This window comes from Salvelinus sp. IW2-2015, unplaced genomic scaffold (genome assembly GCF_002910315.2).
Source record: "Salvelinus sp. IW2-2015 unplaced genomic scaffold, ASM291031v2 Un_scaffold1131, whole genome shotgun sequence".
Lineage (NCBI taxonomy): Eukaryota > Metazoa > Chordata > Actinopteri > Salmoniformes > Salmonidae > Salvelinus > Salvelinus sp. IW2-2015.
Window position 1 is genome coordinate 138,827 of NW_019942744.1, and position 16,842 is coordinate 155,668.

The following is a 16,842-nucleotide window of genomic DNA, read 5'->3' on the forward strand; positions in this document are numbered from 1 at the left end:
TCGAGCTAGAGGTCCATGTAGATAATACGGGTCCAGAACTGTCGAGCACACAGGATTCCTCCTGAGGAGCACCAGCCATCCGTTACAGAACACGTCCTGGCTGGGGTTCAGAACAAGACAAAGGGTTTGCTGAAATGAAAACTGATGGTAAGTTTGTACAATGTGTAGAAACCATCTAGCATAGACCAGAAACAGTATTATCTACAGTAGCACCTTAAAATGACTTTCAGTTCTTGCATATTATTCCACTGACTAACTCATACACTGCCACAGTCAAGCATCACTTGTGCCTTTGTGACAAATGTACTCAAATAAAACTAAATACTACAACACGTAACAATTTCTTTCTCACCGGTGAGGTAGAATCCCTTGGTGGGGTGGGGCCGGGTTCTGGCCACCGTCCCCGCTGAAGGGTCCAGGTTCTGTTCAGCCACATACAGCTCCCCACGGGGCGCCCAGGTGTGCATGTTGGTCAGGGTGTGGAAGCCTCCATATCACCACCTATAGGAACATAAGGTACCAGTGAGCAAAATTGTTGAAAGATGTTTTTTTTTCAACATCTTTCAACCAAAAATACATATTTTCAACATCTTGTGCTGGTAGGTACAGAGACAGCCAGCAGGTATGAGACATCATACAATTGGATGACATTATTGCTTCAAATAAGTCTTGATTTCAAGCATAATGGGTGTGTTAACAAATTATAATGCCTCTTTGGATTGTTCAAAAAAAACTCTACTCTACGGTATACATCAATAAATGGAATATGACAATGTATTTTGACCAGTTAGTTCAAATGACGCTATATTTCAAAGTACCTTATCCCTGAGCTGAGGGAAGACAACCATGCTCAGTCTAGAGCTCCTTGGCCATGCTCATCTTCAGGTCTTTGTAATCGGACCCTCTCTTGTTTGACTTGGTATCTTTCCAGTCCTCACACACTCAAACTTGGCCGTGGTCAACAGAGTCATACAGGACTTCCCTGTCGGGAGGTGGAGAGAGAGTCTTAGAACACAATCATTGGAACTATTAAAACTGCATCATTAAATATCTCAAACTATCTGCCTTTTTTTGTATGAAATAGACCTCAGCAGCATTGAAGTACTGATCATCACTCATCTCACATTTTTTATTTGATTTACTGTGCTTTACTCTGTCTTTTCAGACTTTCTGTGGGTGTGATGGGTGCTCTATGGATTCAATACAGTGTTATATTCGATATAGGAATCATTTTTACTGTAGTCTGCAACTGTTGTTTACGATGCATGTCACATTGAATGTGATGTGATTGATTTATTATGGGTCAGGTGTGTGTTGTTGAGGCAGCTACTAGATGCCGGCTCCTGAGGGGGGTCTTTGGCAGAGGGGAATGAATGAACATCATGGGATGTTCCCCACCACCTCCTCTCGGCTCAGAGAGCTGTAGCGCTCCATCCTAAATCAAAACATTACCACGTACGCTTAAATAATGTGATTAGAAATAGGCATGTAATACTGTGTTAGGCCCTCAAAGTATAAGGAACCTCAGCTGCAGTTATTTAATTTAGTTTCTCTGCTCATAGAGGAGTAAGTAATTAAGGCCTAGTGCCAAATTGTTGTGGACACTTTTTTTTATTATTTTATTGTATTAATAATTATTTTATTATGATTATCAGGGGATGCTGCAGCACCTCAGTACCCTACTTCCTGTGGCTATGGTGTCGCACTTTTCCACCATCCCTAGCAAACACAGCTCATAAAACGAATTGCGTTCTAAACTGAAGATCATGATTAGTTGATTATTGGTCAGGTGTGTTTGCTGGGCTGGGAAAAAGTGTGATACCAATCAGAGGTCATAAGACCACGTTGGATCGAAATCTAAATCTAGAACGGCTTCCTATTTCGCAAACAAAGAGTCCTTCACTCATGCTGCCAAACATACCCTCGTAAAACTGACTTCCTGCCACCTTGACTTCGGCGATGTCATTTACAAAATACCCTCCAACACTCTACTAAGCAAATATGTTGTAGTCTATCACAGTGCCTCCGTTTTGTCACCAAAGCCCATATACTACCCACCTGCGACATGTATGCTCTCGTTGGCTGGCTCTTGCTTCATATTCATTGCCAAAACCCACTGGCTCCAGGTCATCTGTAAGTCTTTGCTAGTAAAGCCCCACCTTATCTCAGCTCACTGGTCACCATAGCAGCACCCACCCATACACACACTCCAGCAGGTATATTTCACTGGTCATCCCAAAGCCAACTCCTCCATTGGCCGCCTTTCTTCCAGTTCTCTGCTGCCAATGACTGGAACGAATGCAAAAATCCCTGAAGCTGGAGTCTTATTCTCCCTCACTGACTTTAAGCATCAGCTGTCAGAGCTGCTTACCGATCATTGCCCTGTACAACAGCCCATCTATAACCAGCCCACCCATCTACCTCATCCCATACTGTTATTTATTTATTTGCTCCTTTGCACCCCAGTATCTCTACTTGCACATTCATCATCTTCTATCACTCCATTGTTTAATTGCTAATTTTGTCATTATTTCGCCAATATGGCCTATTTATTGCCTTCCCTCTAATCTTACTACATTTGCACACACTGTATATAGATTTTTCTATTGTGTTATTGACTGTACGTTTTGTTATCCCATGTGTAACTCTGTGTTGTTTGTGTCGCACTGCTTGCTTTATCTTGGCCAGGTCGCAGTTGTAAATGAGAACTTGTTCTCAACTGGCCTACCTGGTTAAATAAAGGTGAAATAAATAAAAATAAAATTAAATAGACCAACAACCACTTTGCAATGAGTCTAATGTTGCGCCAAAGACTCCCATAGAAGACGATCAACAGTAAGCATATCTAATAGTAAATGAATCATTGCTGTAGTGCTTTCCCCCCTGAACTAGATACTGACCATACGCGGAGCCCTCCTCATTCAGAAGGACCCTCTGTACAGGGGCTCTGACCAGCACAGCGCCACCTGCCTCCGGATGACTGGGATGATGTGGAAGGCGATCTCACTCGGGCCCCTCCAATGGGGTAGTAGGCTCCCTCTTATAGTGCTGCAGCAGTAGATTATTCATTTCGGAAACTGGATTCCTTAGGGGACACCTGTCAGCAGGGGAAACAGGTCAGGGACCAGTTAAAGTTCAATTTCACAATAGAGCAGGGGTCCCCAACCTTTTCCCACAGGGACCCCTATTTCACATTTGAAAATGTCAGGGCCCCAAACCACTGCATTTAAGAACATGCAGAGAGGGACAAACATAACCACATGCTCTACATTCAAAGAAGACAGAAGAGCACTCAATTGTATGTTCTAGCCTAGGTTGTAAACCAGCAAGATTGTGTCAGTTCAGTTTGGAAAATGGTTGCCAATAAAAAACGTATTGGAATTCACCCTGCGAGTGGATGTGTTAGGGACTGACCATAGAGAGGTAGTCGGAGAGGGCGTGTAGGTCTTTGTTCTTGTCAGAGTGGCCATCTCTCTGTGTGTGGTAATGGAGATGCGCTCTAATAGGCCGGTCCAAGCCAGGAAGTGTACCAGCCCACGGGCATCATCTTGAGGCCAGCCAGGAGATTTGATACGACGAGCTGCCTTCTGCAGCATGGGAGACATGAGAGGGGTTATGATCACACATGCACACACATACGCACGCACACACACGCACGCACGCACGCACACACACACACACATCACCTTCATTACTTGAAATATTAATTCAAGCCTCCACATCATCAGGAAACTGCCTCTTCAGGCTCTCTGCCATCTCCGTCTTCCCAGAGAGGATGTGGTAGTCCCTGCGGCCTTCACTCTGACCTAGTGTCAAAGTGCTGCTCCGTACTGGAGAACTGGATCTGGCCCTCACTGATCTGGTCCAGGTAGTGGATCCCTGACAGAGGAGGGGGTTGAGGTGGTGAGAGAATATTTGCTGGATAATTTTGTATGTATTAGAGCTTATCCTACTTAATGATCCTCCCTTTGATTGTGCCTAAATAAATAAAAAATAAAGACCGCTTGCCATTAGGTTTGCTTAATCTCTGCAACCCTGAACAAACTCTTGCTGGCCTCTGGCCGTCTGTCACAACTCACCAGAGACTAGTTTTCGCTTTGTAAGTCCTCAAACAAGTTCTGCTTTTTCACTGAGATTAACACACAAGAATAACTTACCAGACCCAACAACTTGAGTACAACACATTAGCCTTATCCGTCACGTCCTGAAGGGAACACCTACGTTTGTTGGAGCTGTTTTTAGTATTGTGTTTGTTGGTTGGTAGATGGCGGAAAGTCCTGAGGTGGAAAATAACCTAAAAATAACGGACCTTCTCTGACCTAAGAGGCAAAGAGATTCCCTGTCTGTTGCGGAAGAGACTGAAGGTTGAAGCAGTGGGGGAACTGAGGGATGGAAAGAAAGAAGTTTAGATAAATAAATGTTCTAAAACACACACCATTGTGATTTGGCCTTTGGGGATGAGGATGACAGTGGGCAGGGCTCTTAGAAAACAAGGGGAACTGTTCTTACATATAGTATCTGATGAGGCATCGATCTCTAATATTTTACGCAAGTTTAATTGAAAATCAGTTCTTTGGAACCATCCATTCTTTTTAGTGACCGTGGAAAATGGAGTTAGATGAGGTCATTATGACTTGGAATGCATATCATCCTGATAGGCCTACCAATAGTAAGTTATCATGGGCTTGGCCACCACATTTGTTCTTAACACTGAAATCCCTTGCACATGGGCCTGTTGTTTCCTAAACCCCTGATATATGTAGCTTTACTGGAGGCTATTTGATCCTTCCATGGAATCAGACGTCAATTTGGTCTCATTGATTTTATACGTTTAATTGTGGACATCATCAAATGTACAGTTCTTTTCCTATAAACAACACACCGTCACTGTGCTGGCGTGCGCCTCTAGTCTACTGTATATTCTACATTCACAGTCTGTCATTTACAGTACGTCTAGAAAATGTGACTGATACACAGTCAAATACACACGCTTCTTGAAATCGTTCAATCCTGGATTCATCTAATTGAAATCTCCAAACTATATCTAGTATTTGAAAATGCCATGGATACATGTGAGCATCGTGGAATGCAGAAACCATACTAAAAGGAAGAACTATGACTTGTGTTATTGTTGTGTGTCGTTCCTCTGGAGTTTCCAGGGTGTGTTCATTAGGGCACATTCTAGCGAAATGTTTCGCAAAGAAAACGAAAACAAGCTATCCAATCAGTACAGAGTACATCCTAGTCTGTTTCTTCTGTTCGTGTCTAGTGAATACCACCCAAACCAATTATCACAAACTTCCGAAGCCTGGGGTACATCGATTTCAATGGCCCAATAGACATGCTGGACCACTACATCACAAGATCCTCTGTTACGAAGTGGAATAAAAAGGTCTGCCAGGTTGACATGTAAAAGCAAGGTACCCATCAAGCAAAATTCTGGAGCCGTTACCTTGTCAAACTGGTGTGTATTGTACTGTACAGCAGACCTGGGAATAGTATTTTATGAATAAAAGAGAAAGAAGGCTTTTGACACGTCAAAAACTATAGAAGAATATCTGTTTCGTTACATAAATAAAGTTGTACTACAGTCCATCTGTCATACACATCTCTCATGCATCTACATGCTACCTTCAAATTATTTGTATGTTTTTATATCACACCTTAGTGTCTTGCCTTTTTGAAATGATAGAAAAAGAAATGCCCAACAGTAGGTGTCAAAAGTGTTCCAACTTGAACGCAATCATACCAGAAAATAGAATGTGGTAATAAATAGAATTTGGTGTGTGTGTGTGTGTGTGTGTGTGTGTGTGTGTGTGTGTGTGTGTGTGTGTGTGTGTGTGTGTGTGTGTGTGTGTGTGTGTGTGTGTGTGTGTGTGTGTGGTGTGTGTGTGTGTGTGTGTGTGTGTGTGTGTGTGCTGTGTGTTGTGTGTGTGTGTCATGATCCTCTGTTTGTATGGGATCATCATGGTTTACATGTGTGTTATTGTGACAGGAAACCTTTGTACTGGAGTGGCGGGAAAGAACAAGAAGAAAAAGATGATGTATCTAACCACTAAGAATGCAGGTGGGAATTTTTTGAATTCTGAGAATTTCTGTAAGTTACATTGAAAGGTTGACAAATAAATAAAGCTATCCATTTGTCACTGTATCTCTCTGTCTTTATCTGTCATTGTTTTTATTCACCCTCTCTCTCTCTCTCTCTCTATTTCTCGATCTCTTAGAGTTTGACAGGCATGAGTTACTGATCTATGAGGATGTTGCCAAGGTGCCTCCGTTCCGCAGGAAGACGTTGGTTCTGATTGGTGCTTTGGGAGTGGGCCGACGCAGCCTGAAGAACAAACTGCTGCTGTCTGACCCACAACACTACGGCACCACCATCCCCCGTGAGTGTTGCTAACGCTAACCTTCCAACTAATTAACAACAACAAAAAATGCTAACATGCTAAAGCTAGCCGTTCTAACAATCCAAGAATGTTCTTTGGAATTTGGATTGAATCCATTGTGTTAGGACACCTTCACAGTAACTAGTGATTGTTGAAACAGTTTCCAGCAAGTCGCTCTGGATAAGATTGTCTGCTAAATAACTCAAATGTAGATAATATTCTTGCCTCCTCCAGACACCTCCAGAAAGCCAAAGTCAGGGGAGCGGGAAGGCCAGATGTATGCCTTCACCTCGCGGAGCAAGATGGAGGCAGACATCAAGAACGGTCGCTACCTGGAGCATGGCGAGTACGACGGCAATCTCTACGGCACCAAGATGGACTCCATCCATGAGGTGGCGGAGGCCGGTCGCATCTGTGTACTGGACGCCAATCCTCAGGTAGCAGCGATTGGCCACTTTGTGACCTCACACACCACAATCTGGAGCCCTATATGGGTGAATACAGGGTTCTAACAGCTATAGACATTGGTACCTCTTCCAGACATTGTATTCCTTGCACTACTTCCAGGCCTTGAAGGTACTGCGGACGTCTGAGTTCCTGCCTTACGTGGTGTTCATCGAGGCCCCTGATTTCGAGGTCCTCAAGGCCATGAACCAGTCGGCCATCGAGACTGGAGTCGTCACCAAGCAGCTGACGGTAAGCACCAGGGTGAAGCCAAGCGGATAATGACTGAACGGAAAAAATCAATGACAACTACTGGCTATGTCTTTCATTCAGGAAGACCAACATGCCTCACTTTGTTTAGCCATTATACACTGAGTATACAAAACATTAAGGACACCTGCTCTTTCCATGGCATAGTCTGTCCAGGTGAAAGCTATGATCCCTTATTGACGTCACCTGTTAAATCCACATCAATCAGTGTAGATGAAGTTAAAGAAGGATTTTTAAGCCTTGAGACAATTGAGACATAGATTGTGTATGTGTGCCATTCAGAGGGTGAATGGGAAAGACAAAACATTTAAGTGCCTTTGAACGGGGTATGGTAGTAGGTGCCAGGCACATCGGTTTGTGTCAAGAACTGCAATGCTGCTGGGTTTTTCACGCTGTTTCCCGTGTGTATCAAGAATGGTCCACCACCTAAAGGACATCCATCCAACTTCACACAACTGATTTTTTTTGGTCAAAAATGAGTGAGCCACATTTAATAGATATTCAGATGGTTCTTTATACTGTACGTCTGTGAAGTTCGATTTTTGAAAAAGTAAAAGTGTGAAAAAAAAGTCAAAACTAGAAAGTTCGAACTGCATAAACCTATTTGAACCTGGAGCTATCCAATCACAAGCCTGAACAAATACAGACGGACGAATCAGGACGTGTCTTTGCCGACAACACTGTCAGAAATCTCAAAGTAAACGATGTCACATCGTTGTTCAGTGACGACAGTAATTTGTCTGATGATCATAATACATTTCTTGATGTGTTTGAGGATGTATTCTGACTTTATCTGGGTACAATAGTGTTATTCTATCATTTATATATTCAAATAGCAACAGTGAACATGACTAGTTCAGGTAGAACTATGCTTTAGACCCAAGGTCACAACTTGCTGAAACGCCCTAACGTTGCTCAATAGCTACATGTCTGAACCTCCAGGTTCGTAGCTATTAACGCCTCATAAACATAACTAACTAGCTTGTGCAGGGCCTCTTCCCTTCCTGTTACTCTTAAGTTCTAACAACCACCGTCTTTGTTCTCTGTAGGACTCAGAGCTAAAGAGAACAGTGGACGAGAGCACCCGCATCCAGACGGCCTACGGACACTACTTTGACCTCACCATCGTCAACGACAACCTGGACGAGAGCTACAGGAACCTGAAGGCAGCTCTGGAGAAGGTCTCTGCTACCCAGCAGTGGGTCCCAGTCACCTGGGTCTTCTAGTGGGAGACAGAAGGACAAGAGGGTGGTGTTGAACACGAATGTTCTCTCATTCGTCAACACAAGACATCCGATGATACTGTCTGGCTCATCATCACAGTGACCTCTGGACCGCTGACCTTTGGACCCCATACATAAGACTGAACTGACAGCATTCTTTTTGCTGTGTACATATTGGTTTTGGAAATTTGTCGACAAAACGTCAAGGATTTTCTTGTTTGGGCATTATGTGATTCTGGTGTGTGTGTGTGTGTTTGTGCGTCTGTGTGTGCGTCTGTGTGTGTGTGCATTCCTGTGGTTGCAGAGTGTCTTTACCATAATCATGTTCGCTACATTGATTCTTTAGGTCAGCAGTAGTTCGTCTATGTTTACATGAATCATTAAATGGTCATTCAGTATATTAAATAGATTATCTTGCATCAAAACAGTGGTAGATGGCCTTCTACTACTTATGTCTTGACTACAGGTCTGACACACACACTCTCTCTCTCTCTCTCTCTCTCTCTCACTCACTCACTCACTCACTCACTCACTCACTCACTCACTCACTCAAAGAGAGCCAGCTGTCTTATTCCCCAAATTCTATTTTTATTACCACATTCTATTTTCTTGTATGAGGAGTTCAAGTTGAAACCCTTTTTGACACCTACTGTTGGGTATTTCTTTTTTCTATCATTTCAAAAAAGGCAAGAGACTGAGGTGTGAACATAAAACATTCAAATCGTTTGAAGATAGCATGTAGATACATAGAGAGACGTGTACGATAGATAGACTGTAATAAGTACAACCTTTATTTATGTTGACTACACAGGCACTTTTTTATTATTTGTTTTTGACGTGTCAAAAGCCTTCTTTCTCTTTTATTTCATAAAAATACTATTCCCAGGTCTGCTGTACAGTACAATACACACCAGTTTGACAAGGTAACGGCTCCAGAATTTTGCTTGATGGGTACCTTGCTGTTTACATGTCAAACCTGGCAGACCTTTTTATTCCACTTTCGTAACAGAGGATCTTGTGATGTAGTGGTCCAGCATGTCTATTGGGCCAGTTGAAATCGATGTACCCCAGGCTTCGGGAAGTTTGGTGATAATTGGTTTGGGGTGGTATTCACTAGACACGAAACAGAAGAAAACAGACTGAGGATGTACTCTGTACTGTATTGGATAGCTTGTTTTCGTTTTCTGTTGCGAAACATTTCGCTAGAATGTGCCCTAATGAACACGACCCTGGAAACTCCAGAGGAACGACACACAACAATRACACAAGTCATAGTTTCTTCCTTTTAGTATGGTTTCTGCATTCCACGATGCTCACATGTATCCATGGCATTTTCAAATACCTAGAATATGAGTTTGGAGATTTCAATTAGATGAATCCAGGATTGAACGATTTCAAGAAGCGTGTGTATTTGACTGTGTATCAGTCACATTTTCTAGACGTACTGTAAATGACAGACTGTGAATGTAGATATACAGTAGACTAGAGGCGCACGCCAGCTACAGTGACGGTGTGTTGTTTATAGGAAAAKGAACTGTACATTTGATGATGTCCACAATTAAACGTATAAAATCAATGAGACCAAATTGACGTCTGATTCCATGGAAGGATCAAATAGCCTCCCAGTAAAGCTACATATATCAGGGGGTTTAGGAAACAACAGGCCCATGTGCAAGGGATTTCCAGTGTTAAGAACAAATGTGGTGGCCAAGCCCATGATAACTTACTATTGGTAGGCCTATCAGGATGATATGCATTCCAAGTCATAATGACCTCATCTAACTCCATTTTCCACGGTCACTAAAAAGAATGGATGGTTCCAAAGAACTGATTTTCAATTAAACTTGCGTAAAATATTAGATGATCGATGCCTCATCAGATACTATTGATAGAAACAGTTCCCCTGTGTTTCTAAGAGCCCTGCCCACTGTCACTCCTCATCCCCAAAGGCCAAATCACCAATGGTGTGTGTTTTAGAACATTTATTTATCTAAACTTCTTTCTTTCCATCCCTCAGTTCCCCCACTGCTTCAACCTTCAGTCTCTTCCGCAACAGACAGGGAATCTCTTTGCCTCTGTAGGTCAGAGAAGGTCCGTTATTTTTAGGTTATTTTCCACCTCAGGACTTTCCGCCATCTACCAACCAACAAACACAATACTAAAAACAGCTCCAACAAACGTAGGTGTTCCCTTCAGGACGTGACGGATAAGGCCTTAATGTGTATGTACTCAAGTTGTTGGGTCTGGTAAGGTTATTCTTGTGTGTTAATCTCAGTGAAAAAGCAGAACTTGTTTGAGGACTTACAAAGCGAAAACTAGTCTCTGGTGAGTGGTGACAGACGGCCAGAGGCCAGCAAGAGTTTGTTCAGGGTTGCAGAGATTAAGCAAAACCTAATGGCAAGCGGTCTTTATTTTTTATTTATTTAGGCACAATCATAAGGGAGGATCATTAAGTAGGATAAGCTTCTAATACATACACAAATTATCCAGCAAATATTCTCTCACCACCTCAACCCCCTCCCTCTGTCAGGGATCCACTACCTGGACCAGATCAGTGAGGGCCAGATCCAGTTCTCCAGTACGGAGCAGCACTTTGACACTAGGTCAGAGTGAAGGCCGCAGGGACTACCACATCCTCTCTGGGAAGACGGAGATGGCAGAGAGCCTGAAGAGGCAGTTTCCTGATGATGTGGAGGCCTTGAATTAATATTTCAAGTATATGAAGGTGATGTGTGTGTGTGTGTGCGTGCGTGCGTGCGTGTGTGTGCGTGCGTATGTGTGTGCATGTGTGATCATAACCCCTCTCATGTCTCCCCATGCTGCAGAAGGCAGCTCGTCGTATCAAATCTCCTGGCTGGCCTCAAGATGATGCCCGTGTGGCTGGTACACTTCCTGGCTTGGACCGGCCTATTAGAGCGCATCTCCATTACCAAACACACAGAGAAGATGGCCACTCTGACCAAGAACAAAGACCTACACGCCCTCTCCGCATACCTCTCTATGGTCAGTCCCTAAACACATCCACTCGCAGGGTGAATTCCAATACGTTTTTTATTGGGCAACCATTTTCCAAACTGAACTGACACAATCTTGCTGGTTTACAACCTAGTCCTAGAACATACAATTGAGTGCTCTTCTGTCCTTCTTGAATGTAGAGCATGTGGTTATGTTTGTCCCTCTCTGCATGTTCTTAAATGCAGTGGTTTGGGGGCCCTGACATTTTCAAATGTGAAATAGGGGTCCCTGTGGGAAAAAGGTTGGGGACCCCTGCTCTATTGTGAAATTGAACTTTAACTGGATGTCCCTGACTCTGTTTCCCCTGCTGACAGGTGTTCCCCCTAAGGAATCCAGTTTCCGAATGAATAATCTACTGCTGCAGCACTATAAGAGGGGAGCCTACTACCCCATTGGAGGGGCCAGTGAGATCGCCTTCCACATCATCCCAGTCATCCGGAAGGCAGGTGGCGCTGTGCTGGTCAGAGCCCCTGTACAGAGGGTCCTTCTGAATGAGGAGGGCTCCGCGTATGGTCAGTATCTAGTTCAGGGGGGAAAGCACTAMAGCAATGAYTCATTTTACTATTAGATATGCTTACTGTTGATCGTCTTCTATGGGAGTCTTTGGCGCAACATTAGACTCATTGCAAAGTGAGTTGTTGGTCTATTTAATTTWATTTTTATTTATTTCACCTTTATTTAACCAGGTAGGCCAGTTGAGAACAAGTTCTCATTTACAACTGCGACCTGGCCAAGATAAAGCGAAGCAGTGCGACACAAACAACACAGAGTTACACATGGGATAAACAAACGTACAGTCAATAACACAATAGAAAAATCTATATACAGTGTGTGCAAATGTAGTAAGATTAGGGAGGGAAGGCAATAAATAGGCCATATTGGCGAAATAATGACAATTTAGCAATTAAACAATGGAGTGATAGAAGATGATGAATGTGCAAGTAGAGATACTGGGGTGCAAAGGAGCAAATAAATAAATAACAGTATGGGGATGAGGTAGATGGGTGGGCTGGTTATAGATGGGCTGTGTACAGGTGCAATGATCGGTAAGCAGCTCTGACAGCTGATGCTTAAAGTCAGTGAGGGAGATATAAGACTCCAGCTTCAGGGATTTTTGCAATTCGTTCCAGTCATTGGCAGCAGAGAACTGGAAGGAAAGGCGGCCAATGGAGGAGTTGGCTTTGGGGATGACCAGTGAAATATACCTGCTGGAGTGTGTGCTATGGGTGGGTGCTGCTATGGTGACCAGTGAGCTGAGATAAGGYGGGGCTTTACCTAGCAAAGACTTACAGATGACCTGGAGCCAGTGGGTTTGGCAATGAATATGAAGCAAGAGCCAGCCAACGAGAGCATACATGTCGCAGTGGTGGGTAGTATATGGGGCTTTGGTGACAAAACGGAAGGCACTGTGATAGACTACAACATATTTGCTTAGTAGAGTGTTGGAGGCTATTTTGTAAATGACATCGCCGAAGTCAAGGATTGGCAGGATAGTCAGTTTTACGAGGGTATGTTTGGCAGCATGAGTGAAGGACTCTTTGTTGCGAAATAGGAAGCCGATTCTAGATTTAGATTTCGATCCAACGTGGTCTATGACCTCTGATTGGTATCACACTTTTTCCCCAGCCCCAGCAAACACACCTGACTCCAATAATCAACTAATCATGATCTTCAGTTTAGAACGCAATTCGTTTTATGAGCTGTGTTTGCTAGGGATGGTGGAAAAGTGCGACACCCATAGCCACAGGAAGTAGGGGTACTGAGGGTGCTGCAGCATCCCCTGATAAATCATAATAAAATAATTATTAATATACAAATAAAATAAATAAAAAAGTGTCCACAACAAATTTGTGCACTAGGCCTTAATTACTTACTCCTCTATGAGCAGAGAAAACTAAATTAAATTAACTGCAGCTGAGGTTCCTTATACTTTGAGGGCCTAACCACAGTATTACATGCCTTTATTTCTAAATCACATTATTTAAGCGTACGTGTAATGTTTTGATTTTAGGATGGAGCGCTACAGCTCTCTGAGCCGAGAGGAGGTGGTGGGGAACATCCCCATGATGTTCATTCATTCCCCCTCTGCCAAAGACCCCACCTCCAGGAGCCGGCATCTAGGTAGCTGCCTCAACAACACACACCTGCACCAATAATAAATCAATCAATCACATTCAATGTGTGACATGCATCGTAAACAACAGTTGCAGACTAACAGTAAAATGATTCCTATATCGAATATAACACTGTATTTGAATCCATAGAGCACCCATCACACCCACAGAAAGTCTGAAAAGACAGAGTAAAGCACAGTAAATCAAATAAAAAATGTGAGATGAGTGATGATCAGTACTTCAATGCTGCTGGAGGTCTATTTTCATACAAAAAAAGGCAGATAGTTTGAGATATTAATGATGCAGTTTTAATAGTTCCAATGATTGTGTTCTAAGACTCTCTCTCCACCTCCCGACAGGGAAGTCCTGTATGACTCTGTTGACCACGGCCAAGTTTGAGTAGTTTGAGGACTGGAAAGATACCAAGCTAAACAAGAGAGGGTCCGATTACAAAGACCTGAAGATGAGCATGGCCAAGGAGCTCCTAGACTGAGCATGGTTGTCTTCCCTCAGCTCAGGGATAAGGTACTTTGAAAATATAGCGTCATTTGAACATAACTGGTCAAAATACATTGTCATATTCCATTTATTGATGTATACCGTAGAGTAGAGTTTTTTTGAACAATCCAAAGAGGCATTATAATTTGTTACCACACCCATTATGCTTGAAATCAAGACTTATTTGAAGCAATAATGTCATCCAATTGTAATGATGTCTCATACCTGCTGGCTGTCTCTGTACCTACCAGCACAAGATGTTGAAAATATGTATTTTTGGTTGAAAGATGTTGAAAAAAAAACATCTTTCAACCAATTTTGCTCACTGGGTACCTTATGTTCCTATAGGTGGTGTATATGGAGGCTTCCACACCCCTGACCAACATGCACTACCTGGGCGCCCCGCGTGGGGAGCTGTATGTGGCTGAACAGAACCTGGACCGCTTCAGCCGGGAGACGGTGGCCAGAACCCGGCCCCCACGCCCACCAAGGGATTCTACCTCACCGGTGAGAAAGAAATTGTTCAGTGTTGTAGTATTTKAGTTTTATTTGAGTACATTTGTCACAAAGGCACAAGGTGATGCTTGACTGTGGCAGTTGTATGAGTTAGTCAGTGGAATAATATGCAAGAACTGAAAGTCATTTTAAGGTGCTACTGTAGATAATACTGTTTCTGGTCTATGCTAGATGGTTCTACACATTGTACAAACTTACCATCAGTAGTTTTCATTTCAGCAAACCCTTTATCTTGTTCTGAACCCCAGGCCAGGACGTGTTCTGTAACGGGATGGCTGGTGCTCCTCACGGAGGAATCCTGTGTGCCTCGACAGTTCTGGACCGTATTATCTACATGGACCTCCTAGCTCCGAAGAAACAGCTCAAAAAGCAGACTCGTGAAAAGGCTCGTAACAAGGCCTGAGAAACCATTTGGACACAGCACTGACCAAAGTCAAAATCATTATATAAACCAATATAGTGTAGGCTACTGTGTACAGTATGTCACATTTCTTCACCCTATCGATCAGTTTCATGTAACAGTGCCATTTTGTCTTATATTGAATTAAAATACWGTGTATTTCTTTATTACCTGTTATGGTCACATGTTGCCATCTCCTTAGCCTTGTTTAATAATGTTAGAAAAAAATGACATCACTGGATTCCTCACAGTCGTGAATGATTACTACTCTTTAGTCAGATCACACCAGGCAGAAACATGATTTTRTTTTATGCTTTGTTTCCATTGAAGTCCTTCTGTAGTACAGACACAACTCATTTAAGGTGCACTTTGCCCCCTGAACGTCTGTTACATTTGTCCTCTCCACTGTGGGTCGTTTCAACCAGATTATCTTCAAATGATACTCGTTACAATCCATTGCAACCAAGTAATTCTGTAACTGTAATACAGCAGTGTAACAACAGTGTAACAGTGTAACTTTTGCACCTAGTACTGTAGCCAGCCAACGGGTAGGTTTCAGCTTGGTCTGTTCTATCGACTCAAATGCAGATAGGAGAAAATAAGTCACTCTCGCTGCAACTCACGTCTCAGTACAAACACTGTGCTGGGAACTGGACGTTGAGCTCTCATGCCATTAAAACACTTCACAACAAGTATTACAGTGCATTCGGAAAGTATTCAGACCCCTTTTCCCACATTTTGTTACAGCCTTATTCTAAAATGGATTAAATTGTTGGTTTTCCCTCATCAATCTACACACAATACCCCATAATGACAAAGCAAAAACAGATATTTTGGGACTTTATTTTTATGCTATTGAAAATAAAAAACTGAAATATTACATTTACATAAGTTTTCAAATATTACATTTACATAAGGTCCCGTGTGGCTCAGTTGGTAGAGCATGGCGCTTGCAACGCCAGGGTTGTGGGTTCATTCCCCACGGGGGGACCAGGATGAATATGTATGAACTTTNCACTTCACAACAAGTATTACAGTGCATTCGGAAAGTATTCAGACCCCTTTTCCCACATTCTGTTACAGCCTTATTCTAAAATGGATTAAATTGTTGTTTTCCCTCATCAATCTACACACAATACCCCATAATGACAAAGCAAAAACTGATATTTTTGGACTTTTATGCTATTGAAAATAAAAAACTGAAATATTACATTTACATAAGTTTTCAGACTCTTTGCTTGGCATTTTGTCGAAGCACCTTTAGCAGCAACTACAGCCTTGGGTCTTCTTTGTTATGACGCTACAAGCTTGACACACCTGTATCAGAGGAGTTTCTYCCATTCTTCTCTGCAGATCATCTCAAGCTCTGTCTGGTTGGATGGGGTGTGTCGCTGCATAGCTATTTTTCTCTCCAGAGATTTTCGATTGGGTTCAAGTCCGKGCTCTGGCTGGGCCATTCAAGGACATTCAGAGACTTGTCCCGAAGAAACTCCTGCGTTGTCTTGGCTATGTGCTTAGGGTCGTTGTCCTGTTGGAAGGTGAACCTTCACCCCAGTCTGAGGTCCTGAGYGCTCTGGAGCAGGTTTTCATTAAGGATCACTCTGTACTTTGCTCCGTTCATCTTCCCCTTGATCCTGACTAGTCTCCCAGTCCCTGCCGCTGAAAAACATCCCCACAGCATGATGCTGCCACCACCATGTTTCACCAAGCGTCCTACAGATGTGACACTTGGCATTCAGGCCAAAGAGTTCAATCTTGGTTTCATCAGAAGAGAGAATCTTGTTCCTCATGGTCTGAGAGTCTTTAGGTGCCTTTTGGCAAACTCCAAGCGGGCTGTCATGTGCCTTTTACTGGGGAGTGACTTCCGTCTGGCCACTCTACAATAAAGGCCTGATTGGTGGAGTGCTGCAGCGATGGTTGTCCCTCTGGGAGGTTCTCCCATCTCCACAGAGGAACTCTATAACTCTGTCAGAGTG

General features: G+C 43.1%; 1 protein-coding gene and 1 pseudogene across 1 annotated transcript in view; both read left to right on the plus strand.

Annotated features, from left to right (window-relative positions):
- LOC112069837 (MAGUK p55 subfamily member 2) overlaps positions 1-9,899 on the plus strand; it is a 39,292-nt gene extending 29,393 nt beyond the window's left edge. Inside the window, exons 12-13 of the mRNA XM_024137211.2 lie at positions 6,954-7,082; positions 8,150-9,899. Of these exons, the coding sequence (XP_023992979.1) occupies positions 6,954-7,082; positions 8,150-8,326 (306 nt within the window). The 3' untranslated portion in view covers positions 8,327-9,899. The remainder of the gene's footprint in view (positions 1-6,953; positions 7,083-8,149) is intronic.
- On the plus strand, positions 9,633-15,383 carry LOC112069844 (inactive all-trans-retinol 13,14-reductase-like; annotated as a pseudogene).
- Positions 15,384-16,842: the final 1,459 nt, after the last annotated feature.